This window comes from Galleria mellonella, unplaced genomic scaffold (assembly GCF_026898425.1).
Source record: "Galleria mellonella isolate WM207_F2 unplaced genomic scaffold, CSIRO_AGI_GalMel_v1 utg213, whole genome shotgun sequence".
NCBI classification, from domain to species: domain Eukaryota; kingdom Metazoa; phylum Arthropoda; class Insecta; order Lepidoptera; family Pyralidae; genus Galleria; species Galleria mellonella.
In genome coordinates, this window is record NW_026442039.1 from 1 (window position 1) to 14,395 (window position 14,395).

The 14,395-nt window shown below is 31.8% G+C and overlaps 3 protein-coding genes and 1 long non-coding RNA gene across 6 annotated transcripts; 2 read left to right on the forward strand and 2 right to left on the reverse strand.

Annotated features, from left to right (window-relative positions):
* Nucleotides 1-571: 571 nt before the first annotated feature.
* Nucleotides 572-3,453, forward strand: LOC128200604 (succinyl-CoA:3-ketoacid coenzyme A transferase 1, mitochondrial-like; the record flags this gene model as incomplete). The annotated part of the gene is given in 6 exon segments (XM_052894548.1): nucleotides 572-992; nucleotides 1,348-1,503; nucleotides 1,859-1,980; nucleotides 2,119-2,180; nucleotides 2,182-2,287; nucleotides 2,543-3,453. Coding segments are annotated over 6 exon segments (1,029 nt in total), but the record flags the coding sequence as incomplete, so codon positions are not given.
* A 642-nt stretch (nucleotides 3,454-4,095) lies between these two features.
* Nucleotides 4,096-11,646, forward strand: LOC113511858 (39S ribosomal protein L20, mitochondrial). Of its 3 annotated transcripts, XM_052894542.1 has the most exons (6): nucleotides 4,096-4,191; nucleotides 5,388-5,600; nucleotides 6,404-6,528; nucleotides 7,917-8,070; nucleotides 10,320-10,550; nucleotides 11,092-11,198. In XM_052894542.1, the coding sequence occupies exons 2-5, from the start codon at nucleotides 5,469-5,471 to the stop codon at nucleotides 10,527-10,529; spliced, it is 621 nt and encodes a 206-aa protein (XP_052750502.1). In that variant the 5' UTR covers nucleotides 4,096-4,191; nucleotides 5,388-5,468; the 3' UTR covers nucleotides 10,530-10,550; nucleotides 11,092-11,198. The 3 variants fall into 3 exon arrangements, with proteins under 3 accessions (XP_052750502.1, XP_026751073.1, XP_026751072.1); XM_026895272.3 differs by lacking the exons at nucleotides 4,096-4,191; nucleotides 5,388-5,600; nucleotides 6,404-6,528; nucleotides 7,917-8,070 and having other exon boundaries at nucleotides 10,417-10,550; nucleotides 11,092-11,646; XM_026895271.3 differs by lacking the exons at nucleotides 4,096-4,191; nucleotides 5,388-5,600; nucleotides 6,404-6,528; nucleotides 7,917-8,070; nucleotides 10,320-10,550 and adding an exon at nucleotides 10,837-10,976 and having other exon boundaries at nucleotides 11,092-11,646.
* LOC128200601 (uncharacterized) lies at nucleotides 5,598-7,699 on the reverse strand. Its single transcript, XR_008252801.1, has 3 exons — nucleotides 7,462-7,699; nucleotides 6,905-7,097; nucleotides 5,598-5,726 (listed from the first exon to the last, which is right to left on the reverse strand). It is a non-coding gene; the product is annotated as an uncharacterized LOC128200601 (long non-coding RNA).
* LOC113511615 (protein PET117 homolog, mitochondrial) lies at nucleotides 11,586-13,029 on the reverse strand. The gene is made up of 2 exons (XM_026895273.3): nucleotides 12,742-13,029; nucleotides 11,586-11,785 (listed from the first exon to the last, which is right to left on the reverse strand). The coding sequence occupies exons 1-2, from the start codon at nucleotides 12,834-12,836 to the stop codon at nucleotides 11,656-11,658; spliced, it is 225 nt and encodes a 74-aa protein (XP_026751074.1). The 5' UTR covers nucleotides 12,837-13,029; the 3' UTR covers nucleotides 11,586-11,655.
* Nucleotides 13,030-14,395: the final 1,366 nt, after the last annotated feature.

Genomic DNA, 14,395 nt, shown 5'->3' on the forward strand with positions numbered 1-14,395 from the left:
CTTTCTTCTCTCTCTCTCCCCCCAGAGAGAGAGAGACCGTGCCGACCGAGAGAGAGAGAGAGAGAGAGAGAGTTTGTAAAACCAATGTGTCTTGCAATCTCATATGGACTCCCGCGATACAGGTTCTCCTAGTGCGGGGTCCAATGTACTCGCTGTTGTAATTTTTTTTTTTTTTTTTTTTTTGTATTTAATAAATAATAATAAATATAATAAAAGTTTAAAAAAAAAAAAAAAAAAAAAAAAAAAAAAAAAAAAAAAAAAAAAATAATAAAAAAAAAAAAAAATATCGAACAACAATGCCATATAATGATCGCACAGAAAGTTGAAGGTGGGTTCCAGAAACTTGAATAAATTTCCTATAAGGATGAGCCATTGTTTTTTTCATTTATGGCATATTTTGGAAAATGCAACAAAAATAGGGCTTTTCATGGGTTTTTGCAAAGTAAAGTGTAAGCTACAATTTGCTTTTTTTAAAATGTCTCTACAAATTTTTTTTGATACCTTAATTTTTTCCATTACTGTATATGAGAAAATATGTTGATCTAAAATTGATATGTAGTTAAATTTTTAGATTGATATACCCAGTACAGCCAGGAAAGAGCAACAGTTTGGGGGTAAAGATTATATATTAGAAGAAGCCATTACAGGTGATTTTGCTCTTGTAAAGGCTTGGAAAGCAGATAAATATGGAAATTTAATATTTAGAAAAAGTGCAAGAAACTTCAATCCAGCAATGTGTAGAGCTGCACGTATTACAATAGCCGAAGTGGAAGAAATAGTTGATGAAATTGAACCTGATTTTGTACATGTGCCCTCTATATATGTACATAGAATAATAAAAGGCGAAAATTATGAGAAAAGGATAGAAAGAAGAACTGTAACTAAACCAGTAATACAAAAGGAGAAGAAATCATCAGATATCCTAAGAGAAAGAATCATTAAAAGAGCAGCTTTGGAATTTAAAGATGGGATGCATGCTAATCTTGGAATAGGTATATTGTAACTTTTGTACTAGATATTACTTATTTATAACAAATTACATGACAGAATTTTTAATTTTTATCTAGTGAGAAATTAGATGCTTTTTTCTCCTAAATTTCCAAGGTATTAAATGTGAAAGGGGTTTTTATAAACTTATGAAGACGGAAATACAAGATGGTATCATCAGTCAAGTGAAGTAAAGAACATTTGCCTTTTGTATTTTATTTATATAAGATATTTAATTGTAATATGTTCAGCGATTTTTGAATGAAACAGTACCAACATCCATTCATCTTTACAAACTTTCACATTTATAATATTATATAATAGGATATCTATAAACTGTAACTATAAATTTATTTTCAGGAATGCCTATGTTAGCTAGTAATTACATACCAAGAAATGTAAATGTACTGTTGCAATCAGAAAATGGAATTCTTGGTCTTGGACCTTTCCCATCAGAGGAAGAGGTGGATGCTGATCTTATTAATGCTGGAAAAGAAACTGTGACTATACTCCCTGGTTAGAAATGAGTATAATATGTTTAATTAAATAAATAAAAATAAAGAACAAATATATTTCTTGAAATAGAATTCCAATTTATTTTTTATTTTTAATTGACTTTAAAAAGAAGAAGGTTCGCAATTCAATTGTAAATTTTTTTGTGTTTGTTACCTCATAACTCCATCAGTTCTTGATAGATTTGGAATTATTTTTTTTATCTGAAAGGGTATACTTACAGATTAATCTCATAGGAATTTTATCAAAATCGGTTCAGTTTGTTTAGTTTTTAAGTCAAGAAGATTTTGTCACAATTGAAGTCGGTTTTTTTTTTGTAGGGCATATTTTTTAATTATGATTTCGTTATCTTTTTCAGGTGCGTCATTCTTTTCGTCCGATGATAGTTTTGCAATGATTCGTGGCGGGCATATTGATTTGACTATATTGGGAGCCATGCAGGTTTCTCAATATGGCGATTTAGCTAACTGGATGATACCTGTGAGTAATTTATGTTAAATATTATCTACTTACACAGCATGCATGGATTAGTGAATACACAATGAGCAATTGTCTAGGTAGATATTATGTATATTATATTTTCATGCTATTTATTACTCAAATAATTATTTTGAACAGGGTAAAATGGTAAAAGGTATGGGTGGTGCCATGGACTTGGTATCAGCACCAAGAACAAGGTTGTATCACTATGGAGCATGCGGCTAAAAATGGTGGCCATAAAATTGTACCTGAATGTACATTGCCGCTCACTGGGAAGAATTGTGTTGATATGATAATAACAGAGAAGGTAAGATAGTATAAAATTAATAGTCATTCTGGCTTTTTATATGTTATAAAAAACTCATTGAGATAAGAGATTTTTATTTGACATTTTTTATTGTAGTCATTTACAGTGGTAAATACAATAGGGTCACCACCTCTCACTTTTTAATGTAAGGGTTATCAGCATTAAAATAAGTATTATTTTCAAGGAGGATTATTTTATTATTTTTTAAATACTACATTAATATATACAATTGATTTATAATAATTTAATTTTCAGTGCGTTTTTGTAGTGGACAAGGAAAAAGGTCTTACGCTGACCGAACTGGCTGATGGTGTTACTGTAGAGGATGTGTTGGTGAGCACTGGCTGCGAATTTAATGTCGCACCGAAAATAAAGAAAATGGGCGATGTGACTCGTCCTGAGACGTTCATTGAATAAAATATACCACACAATATTAACTTGGTACTGATGTATTTAAGGCGCGAGTAATACTCATGGTGTTGCAAGTGCTTATGAGTTGCGAAGGCCGGAAGGTGTTACCATCAGGTAGACTGAATGCTTGATTGCCAATAACCTACGTTGTTTAAAAAAATTTATACTCTCCACTACTATAATTAGGTATATTATTATTATATAGAAATTGTAATAAAAGCAAAGAATTACAACCAAACACTTATGCGATAAGATAAAGATTTTTAACGATATTACTAGTGACGTAAATTCATGAGTGAATCTTGGTTTATAACTATCGTATAATATTTTGGAGATTTATTGTTTTGATTAAAGATTGTAAAAAGGATGAACAGGCGATCATATATATAAATAAATTGAAGTGTGAATCGTGATATTTGTGAATAAGCGGTAATAATAATGATTCGTCAAAATGCGAATGTAGCTGAAAAAATAGTTAATTTTTAAATATAATGCTTATTATTTACTTAAATAATTAGTTATTAGGTAAGAAAATAAATATTACTTAAGATAAAAAAAAAATTAAAAATGTTAACTTGTAAGTGTTCTGATTTAATTATATATTGTACAAAACTTTTATTATTAGATTAAGTTACTTATAAATATCATTTTATCGAATTTATTGCTCATTAAATAGGTTATAAGCCCTATTGTCTATGATTTATTTGAAAATTGTAATATTATTACTGAAATATATTTTATTGTTTGTTACTGAATCTATATTTTACTTTATTACCTGTACATAAATGTTATAATTTGAACTGTTTAGTTAATAATATGGTTTATTATTACTTTTTTCAGGACGACCATAGTAAGTTATTACTCTTTAGTTGTACTTTTCATTAGGATGAAGCACAGTGTTGGTACCTATTTATGACTATCTTAATTCAGAATCTCTAACTGCGCATTTATCACTTCATACAATATCTATTGTTGGCAATTTTTAATGAGACTTATATTAATTTCAATGACTAATATGGTTCATAAAGTCGTGACAATTATTTTCTAAAATCTATGGATTACTAAGGACAAACATGGCCGATTACCTATAAATTAGTTTGTTTTTCTATTCGATTTATCGTATTATCGTTAAGCAAATAATCATAAAATGGATAACCTGCATTATATTGGATTGTAATCTAGATCGATAATATAAATTTTATTCTTAGAAGTAGGTTGGAGTTCACATTCAAACTGATATACACAAAGATATTTAAATTTAGTAATTTACCGGAAATACTTATCTATGCTCTGATTTTTTTTTGTTTAAATTTGATTTTGATTTGATTATTAGTAACAAGTGACACATACCTATTTTCGATAAGAATTTTATTGTGTATTAAAGTTTAGAATGAAATGTGAGGGACAAAATCATCCATTCATTTTATGGGCTGCATGTTTTTTGTGGTTAATATCATTTTTTTCAATAACATGGTCGCTGCTGATGTTTTTTTGTAAGTTCACACACATATTAATTATTTAGATTGTTTCATTAGAATTTCTATAGCTTTAATGAAGGCCTTCGATATATATTTTTCTTAAATATTTCTTATGCACAGACATCGTCTAATTACAATTTTATTGTAATAGCAATATGCAAGATTTGTAGAGAAGTATATATTTATTTTTAACTAATAATTAATGATGATGTAATACATTTTTACCGCGTAGCAAAAACTATTTGCAATTATCCTTTATATCTGCATATAAAAGCAAGCATTATTGCAATTAATTTTTACGATTTCTATGTAGTAATATAATTTTAACGTGATTAAGTGACTGTTATATGCATGTCCTACCTACTTACTTATTTTAAAATTGATCACACATTTCTGTATTATGACTGTTTAATTTTTTTAGTTGTAGGAGACATGTTATGGATAACTGGCACAGATCTAGTCAACGCGTTTTTGCTGCTTTTGGGAATAATAATGCTTCCTACTAATGTTCACATATTGTATTCTATTGCTAATGGAAAGAAAATTGAGTGTAGTATTTATTTACCTATTATTTGTTTTTTAACCGATTCCAAAAATAAGGTTCTCAATTCGATTGTACTATTTTTTTTTGTTTGTTACCTCATAACTTCGTCAGTTGTAAACTGATTGGAAAATTCTTTTTTATCTGAAAGGCTATACTTATAGATTGTCCCCATAGAAATTTTATCAAAATCGATTCGGAAGTAAACTACTAGTTATTACTAATTATTTTAATTTAAAAAATTAAGTTTCTAATTCAAAAATAACTGGTTTTGCTACTATTAAAGTCGGTTGTTTATGGAACACAGCCTAAAATTATTCAAGCATTTCGTTCACACAAGATACATATAACTTAAAATTAGTTCTCAAATAAATATATAACTATTCAGTATTAGTGGATATAAAATTACATTTAGTTCAGCTCTGACATAGGCGATAAAACTTTGTCATAGACATCCATCGATGTCGTACCTATTGTGACTACCTCATTACAGTTTTAACAATCTCAATTAGATAGTTATAAAACATCGATCTAGTTTTAATAAACTTTGTTCATAGTTCAAAAAGGTTTTAGTATTCGGTACTTACTTTTTACAACGTGTCTTAATGTGTCGCTTATTCTGTGCCTTTGTAGGGCCAGCCATATACTTTAATTAAGTATTATCTTTCAGTCATAAAGCCAAAGTGGTCTGTTGTCCATTGTGGTTAAGTGTATTTTGGATCGTAATCATAGCCATTGCGGCTATAATTATATGCATCGATCGAATATACTCGTGTCAGAAGCTACCTCAAAACACCTTAATATTAGCATGAAGAATTATAGAAGTTTCTTAAACTATAAAAAGTTTATGGATAACTTACAGTGGTCGTTAAAGTGCTGTGGGGTATGTATAGTGAGAGCTAGAAATATGTATATCCTTAGATTTGTACACTCGTACTCACTATAGGTATTCACCTAATAGAATTCATTTAGGTACTTATATTTTTCAACCCTTTTTAGGGTTCCGTATCTAAAAGGAAAAACGGACCCTTATTAGTTTTTGTCCGTATATCTATCCGGCACTCATGAGGTATCGCGTGGAGATTCGAAGCTGAAATTAATATCAAATACTCAAGTCTGCATTCGTTTGAAGCTGTAAAATAGTCAAAATTTTAAGTTAACGCAATCAAAAGATCAAAAGATATCGTCGTTTATAGGATATGTTCTGACATTTGGAGGGGAATGAAAACCTGTAAGTTACTTCCCGTTGATATAGAATCATGGATTTTGGCAAGAAGCTTTTCATACAGTGCAAATAAAGGGGAAAATTAAAAAACAGTAAATTTGTAAAAAATATTTTTCAATTATAATTTGTACAGGACCCTCGATACTTGAGTCCTACTCGCTCTTGGCCGGTATTATAATTAGTACAATTAATTTATTCTGATGAGGGCACTATTGTGTTATAATGTATAGAAAATATTTTTTTCTTTAGTCCGTAGTGATAGGGTGGATAACGTGCCCACCCCAGAATCGTCTGGTTCCAATACAGAATGTAAGCAAAATTTTGCAGACATGTCTGAGAGAACATAGGTCTTTTTAATGGGCAGGCACATACTGCATCGTGGGGTATGTCCAATGCCAAAAAGTAAAGTTTTTATTAAAAAAATATTGTAGGTTACTATTATTAATAAATATACATTTCAGATAAACTCATATAAAGACTGGTTCAGTTATGATTGGTATGACCAAATGAAAGATTATGAATGGGATCCATCCCTATACAAGCGTAATAAGAAAGAACCATTGGTAACAGACAGCGTGCCTTTAAGGTACAATTAACAATCATATCTTAATATGTACATATTAACATTTTGCCTACTCCTACGTGTGGATTTTAGAAGTAGAAAAAAAATTAAATAGACCATTCCTAGATGGAGTATCAAGAACATGCATCAGATTTTAAATGAGGTCTTCGGAAATACAACTGTGAAAACCGCATCCAATTTGGCGTAGTAATTTTTGTGTAATATCGGAACAAATATACAGACAGACACACAAACTTTCTAAAAATTATTATTTTGGCAGACGCAAAATTAGTCTTATTAAGATCCTCATATTACTTATTCTTAAATATCTTCCATGTACAGACATCATTTACTTACGAGTACAATTTAATTATATTAGTAAGATATAAAAATTCCATACCATGGTATTCACACTAATCTCCGAATATACTCAATCGATGTTAATAATATTTTGTAAATATATATTGTTTCTTCCATTAGACGGTTGACATCAAGCAGCCGCTCGGTCATAAAATCAAAACCTTGTATACTTAGACTTGTATAATATGAGTTGAAATGTCATGATATTGTTTGCTCTAACTTGAGTTTTTATCCTGGAATGAAACATGGACACGATAGGTGGTGGTAGTGGTTTTTATTTTCTAATGGGGTGAGACTGGAAAGATAAATCCGCTTGCGTTATCGGTATGTGATGGCGGATTACTGGTGAGTCAGGTCGGTCAACTCATCGTGGGCAATTCACTAGGAATTAATGACGTTGGTTTCCAGGGACGGCGTGGAAGTTAATCTAATAGGGTATATTGGGGGCAAGGCATTGGTATAATATGGAATTGTTATAAAGGGGTATACTGCTAACAATGAAGACTAAGATCCCCATCGATCTCTACGCGGTCCCCATTTTGCAATGGGGATAATTGTAGTTAATTTATATGAATTCAACATGATGGGCCAACTGACCTGTCTTCATCGTCATCGTTTCATCCTTCACTGGTGCTTTATCATTGTATGTCGTTAGCATAGGCGGATGCACCATTCCATTTTCATCTATTAAACAATAGGATAATTTGCTAGCAATGAGGATTAATTTACCTATTTCCTACATTACGAACATCTCCGCCCCTCCATGGAAAAGGCAGAATGACGTTTGTTGGGATAGCGAGTATATTATTTATTTATCCAGCCTCTTTAAACGAAGTACAATCGAATCTATTGATAGAATCATTATCGCCTACGAGTTCAAGAGATAAAATGAGATGGCAATGTGCGCGCTGTCTTGTTTTTTCTCATACGAGCGCTGATCGACACGATTTTATTAATAGATTAGTTTATGCTTTGTTTAGGTGGGCTGTATCGCTAAGAAACAATATATTTTGTCGACTAGGCTATGTTACCGTAATGTTTTTTAATCGTAGTTGTTGCAAAAGTGGTTCCTGCATATCTAATTACTTATTGGAGCTGGGAACAAATTCAATCAATACAAAGGGTTGCGGAAAACGTTTACGTCGAGTTATAATGTTGTCAATGTCTGCATATTTAATAATTTTTATTTTAATAATAATAGTTGAGGTGAGTTGCCTATCTATTTAAATATACAATTTTTAGTTTAAAGGTATATAAAGTGATTATCTATGAATAAATATCGGTTATCCAATGACATCGCAATAGCTGTGTAGCTTCAATTTATTTGTCTACAAATTACAGAAAAAAAAACCTGCAGCTACTTAGTCCTCTCCCACAGACCTTTATTTACCTACTAGATATATATTTTGCCATTTGTACCATGGAGCGAGCTGTAAACTGACAGTTTGGCAGATTTTACTAGAGATAAATAAATGAGATTTTTGAGTTGATTTTTTTTGATCTACATCATTCTATAATGCAATATATTTGAAGGTGTAATCCGGAAATGCAAGGAATTTAATTCACAACTACAAAATTTTTTTAATTATAGGTACATAGAATTACTAATGTGGTGATGGCTTACTTGATGAAAAGTGGTAATCATTGTCTATAGACATGAATAAAATCGTGGTCATCACAGAATACACGAGGGGAAGTCAAAAAGTTCGCAGAATAAGGGGGGAGGGTTGAAATTAAACATGAAACTATTTTTCCTTTTCAATATATTCTCTCTTAACCTTAATACATTTTTCGTATCCCTCAAATAATTTGTTTATACCATAAAAAAAGGTTTACCTTTCTTGTCCAAATAGGCCAAAATTGCAGACTTGACTTCTTCATCGTCGCCAAATTTTTTTCCACGTAGCTCCTTTTTCATTTTTGGTAATAAATAATAGTCGCTGGGGGCCAAGTTTGGACTATGAGATGGGTGGTCTAATTTTCCAAACCCGCATCGGAGGATAGCAGCCGTCGCAACATTACACGTGTGAACGGGAGCGTTGTCGTCCAAAAGGAGCACACCTTTTGACAGTTTTCCTCTTCTTTTTTTCCTTGATAGCTTCTTGCACGTGGTACTGTCTCGTTACTGTCACACCACGATCTTTATAATCGATCAGCAAAATACGTTCTGTATCCCAAAAGATACTAGACTTTGTACAAAAGTCGTTTGCTTGGATACCTTTGTCCCATTCGTGTTTCAAACGAAAAGTAGTTGTGTTTGCATGGCTGTGTTTCGTTTGAAGGGTGGGACATGGTGTGAATTTACAGGGTACAGAGGAATAACATCCGAGTCCTCAGGAATGGCAACGCATGGGGGGTATCATGGGCAAAACAGTAAACTCTGTTATGTCCATGGTACTGCTCATGTCTGTAGGCAACGGTTACCACTTTCCATCAGGTGTGCCGTCAGCTTGTTGTATAAAAAAAAAATAATCGCCATGATCTTTCCGGCCGATTGTGACACATTAAACTTCTTCGGAGGAGCTGTACTTTTTATTATGCCACTGCATCGACTTAGATTCATAGTGGTGAACCCAGGTTGCATCTCCAGTAACAATTCAGGCTATAACTTCTTCCCTACTCTCTCCACACAGCTCCAAAAACTGGCGAGAACACTCGACACACTCACTTTTTTGAAGTGGAGTGAGCATTCTTGGAACCCATCTTGCATTGACCTTAGTCATGCCAAGATGATGATGTAGAATATTTAAAATACTTGTTTCGGGTTGGAGTACCCGAATTGCTGCAAGCTGCTTCTTCTTCAGCCGGGTATCCTCTAATACAAGTTTTTCTACTTTTGCGACGTTTCCGGTGTGGTGGCCTTAATCGGCCGTCCGGAGTGAGGGTCATCTTCAATGACTCTTTTCCTTATTTGAAAAGACCATGCCACTTGTAAAACAGTCTTACCAAGAGTAGAGTACGCGTAAACTGCTAACAGCTCTTGAAAAATCGTCTGAGCAGATTTTTCTTGCTTGGTGAGGAACTTAATAATGACGCGGTGTTCAATTTTCTCCATATTTGCTGACTTCTTCCCGATTCACTTGTTTGCAGGTTGATAACTCAAAAGTTAATGACTCGATTTGGTTCAAACTTGGTATATATACTTTCAATGTGGTGCTTAATAAGCGACTACCTGGACAAGTAAACCAACCTCCACCAACCCCTCCATTCCGCGAACTTTTTGACCGCCTCTCATAGTGTGACGCACAGGGTATATTTCATGTTTCCCTATTTCAGAGGACTGGTGTTATGCTCCCGTGCTCATTATTCCTTAAAGTTACTATTTTACATATAGTACATAGCTTAGGTTATGAACGTAAATACAGTAGACTGAGACTATGTTAGGTACCTATTCACATAGGCTAGTAAGGCATGTGCTAAAAATAATACTTTTAATCTATTATTTATTCTTTTAGCTTTTGATTGTAAGATTTTTAATCAAACAGAATAATTATTGTGGAAATCATCGATCTGGTAAAAAAACAGAAGTTAGGCACATAATGTCTGTAAACGATAAATTTCATGTATCCAGCGCTTCATGTCAATTAGATCCTGAAGAAAGTGACGATGAAGAGGCATCAAGGAATACTGAAGTAGAAAATTTGAAAATGGACATGTTCAAATAAAAAGTAGACAACTCTGCTTAGGTAAATAATGTTTTCTAGATTTTTTCACTAAAACAGTTAAATTGCTTTATATCCTATTAATTGTTTACTGAGTCTATAATTGTCACAGTGCATCACATTTGAGTGTAATGTTCTTTGTGTTTTATTATATAATAAGAATATACGTTTAGCATATGTGGCAAACGTATGTATATTTTTATTTACTTTATAGCCAGATCGTATTCGATTATATTGTATAATCGAATACGATCTGACTTTTCATTTAGTTTGTCACTTAACAATCGGTACTTAACGATTTTTAGGCCACTCTTCACTTCACTATCTTTAGTAAGAACTGTCAGTCAATTGAATGAAGTCAATTATGTTTTTCCTCTGTGTCAAGTAATCTTTGGTTTCGAATTCTATTATATATACTGTTGCTTATTAGTGTTTTGTTCATTTATTTAGGTAGTTTTACATAATATTTTATTCTTATTTTTTTAATCTCTCATAAAGCAAGATTAGAGACCTTCTAATACTTTATATTTTTGCTATATATATCTAACCTATAAATTATTTTCAGATAAAGAACCATGGTATTTTTATCAGTGGTGAATTGGGTGAGAAGCCGAGGCCCAGATGAATTTTGGAGAAAAAGGAAAATTTTTCGTTTAGCAGCGCACTATATAGGTCGCCGAAGAAATTGTTACTCAATAGCTGTTAGAAATGTTCATAGAGCTTTGGTTTATGCAACAAAAGCAAGAAAACTGAAAAAAGCAGATATGAAAGTTTTATGGGAGACTCGAATCACAGCTGCTTGTGAGCAGCATAATATCACATATTTTACTCTTAAGGAGGGTTTAGATCGAGCAAACATAATGCTGGACCGTAAGTCATTATCAGACTTAGCATCTTGGGAACCACACACATTTGAATGTTTAGCAGCAGTAGCGAAGCAGAAACTAAGTTATGATGGCTTTATAGATACTACAGATAAGAATACACCTACTGGTGTTAACTTGAACCTCAAAGATGTGATGTTAGATGTATGGCTAAAGGAAAACAAAAAATAATGTCTATGATTTTAACAAATTGTTTTTAATAGTTTATATTTAATAAATAGTCTATGCCTAGTAAATTTTTAAGTCTATGAATTTTCCATTTCCTTCTTTATTTGTTTTGTTAGGTCATTCTGTTTTTGTAACAAGTAGAGGTTTTCAATTTTCCTTCGTTGCTGCCGTTCAATGTCTCTAACAACCCCTTCATGCATTTTCTCTCTAAAAATAAAAGTGTTGATTAATTTCATATACCTGTTTAACAATATTCCTAATACTTTATTATTGACATTGATATTCAATATTATAACTGCAGAGAACGTTTCTTATCAAGGACTTTAATATATACTTTCATTATTAAATGGATACAAGCAATAAAAAGACAAAAAAGTTTATATACCAGTTTGTTCAAAAATAAGATTAGATATTTATGACTTTAGTAGTCATTACCAAAATTATAAATGTGAAAGTGATTAAGTTTGTTTTAGCGCTTTAACAGTATAACAAATCACTATGAAATTTGGTATACCCATACTGCAAGGTAAGTATATAGTCTACTTTTTATCCTAGTCAGTAAATATAGCGCTGATATTTTTGTAGTAGTGCCCATGAAAATAATTGCTGCTTCCAAGCTACACACACTAATGGGTCGTTATAGTCTGTTTTAATAAAATTTTATGAAAGTGTAAACAAACAATCTGACCATATGACAATGTCGTATGCTGATGTCAATCAAAAATCAATTGATTAAATATTTTTGTTTCTAAGTTCATTTAGTGTTTCTGATAATTTTGGACTATAAGTGGTAACCATTGATATGGACTGTCATTCTTGATTTTCTGAATAGTGTAGACAAAATGTTGGACAGGTTCACTGTGTCCGAATCACTATGAAGACCCATAACCAGTAATTTTACTGCCATACCTTAACTGTCTTCAATTGATAGCAATGCAACCATAGTTGCTTTAGCTGTGGTGGTAAATGAACACTCAATATAGTCCATACGACTCAAGGGCAAGTCATTACTATCTACATTATAAATATTTATACCTTAGTAACTCTCTAGACTAGAGACATGAGTGGGGTAAGTAGTGGAGGTTTTCATGAAGACGACTTCTGTACAATCTATTTGCTTAGTATATTTATTAATTATATTTATATATATAATTTCCATTTACCTGTCTGTTTGTTGTTTCACATGTACGTAAGTAACGATCCCTAACGTTAAAGCACAAGACAATCCTAAGACAAGTTTAGAAGCTGGAGATGACATAATTATTACGTATTTCTATCGTAGCATAATTTTCTTTAAACTTTCAGTTATTGATTTTCTGCAGGAAAAATGGTAGCGATACTATGTGTACTTATAAAAGTAGTATTATTTATTAAATTATTATTAGATAGACCTATAAGTAGATAAATAATTGAGTAAATAAAATAACACCACAGATTAGATTCTAAATTTTTTTTTTTTTAGTACGTTTGTTCCGTTTGGAACAGGCTAAGGTCGGAGACCATGCTGCCTAGTCTTCAAAAAGATAATTTGTCTGGAATTTTATTTTTCTAATGTCGCTTCAATTATTGTCATAATCTTCAATATTTCATTTGTCAAATCCGGTAAGTACATTTTCATAAATATCTTTTCTTGAGTTTTCTTAAACCAGTGGATTTATCAAATTAAAAATAAATAATTATAAAAAATCATTGTCTTGCAATTCAATAAAAGTATTCTTATAGCTCCTTGAATGTTGTAGTAATATAAGTGAAAATAGCTTTGAAACAAGAAGGAAATCTTAAGAGAAGCGGGATTGAGTGCGGGATATTTTCGGGTTTTTTGAAGATAATCCTAAGTTCGTCAAACATAATGTGTCTTTGAATGACAAATTCAGAGCAATCAAAAAAAAGGTGATGTAGAGATTGGGCTGTATTTGAGTTACACCATGTGCATGATGGGGAAGCGATCATGCCCATTCGGTGCAGGTGTTCGTTGAAATGTCCGTGGCCGATTCGTAATCTACAAATATTGGTGTAAAATTTTCTGTTTGTGTCCTTTCCTTTGCAGAACCACGGTTTTCCAATACGCCAATTAATTTTGCGGTACCATTTGCCTTTAGTCTGTAATATTTGAGTCCAATGCTCCTCCCATTTAGTTGTAACGATTTTATGTATTCCAATACTACAATCTGAGTAACAAAGGGGTAAATCTTGAACACGAGCAGCACTTGAATTAATAATTTTAGCCAAAGTGTCTACTTGTTCATTCCCAAACACTCCAATATGTGAAGGGGTCCAGATGAAGATAATATCTTTTCCATATATAGTACAGAGATGATAATATTTATTACGAATTTCTTGAATTAAGTAGTTTGATGATGAAATGAATGTGTTATTTTTTAATGCCATAAGAACACTCATACTATCTGTAATTATAATCCATTTCGAATATAGTACCTGTTTTTCTATGTATTCTAATGCTAAAAATATAGCTTTTGCTTCTGCTGTGTAAATACTAGCCAAAGTTGAAATTTTATAACCGTGACCAAATCTATTTGACAAATCGTAAAAAGCCACTGAAGTGCTAAGTGCATTTTTGGAACCATCTGTATATATCTGCCTGTAGTCAATAAATTCTGATAAAGTCTCATACATATCGTGCTTTTCTTTTATGTCTTTACGTATAACAATTTTGATCTTACAGAACTTACTCTCATAAAGGCCATTATAACAAGGAAGTATCTTACTACTATAGATGTTATATTCATCTCGTAAATTCAAATCATTGACAATAGTTTTATTCAAAAACATAGAAATGGGGCAATTTAATAATTTGAG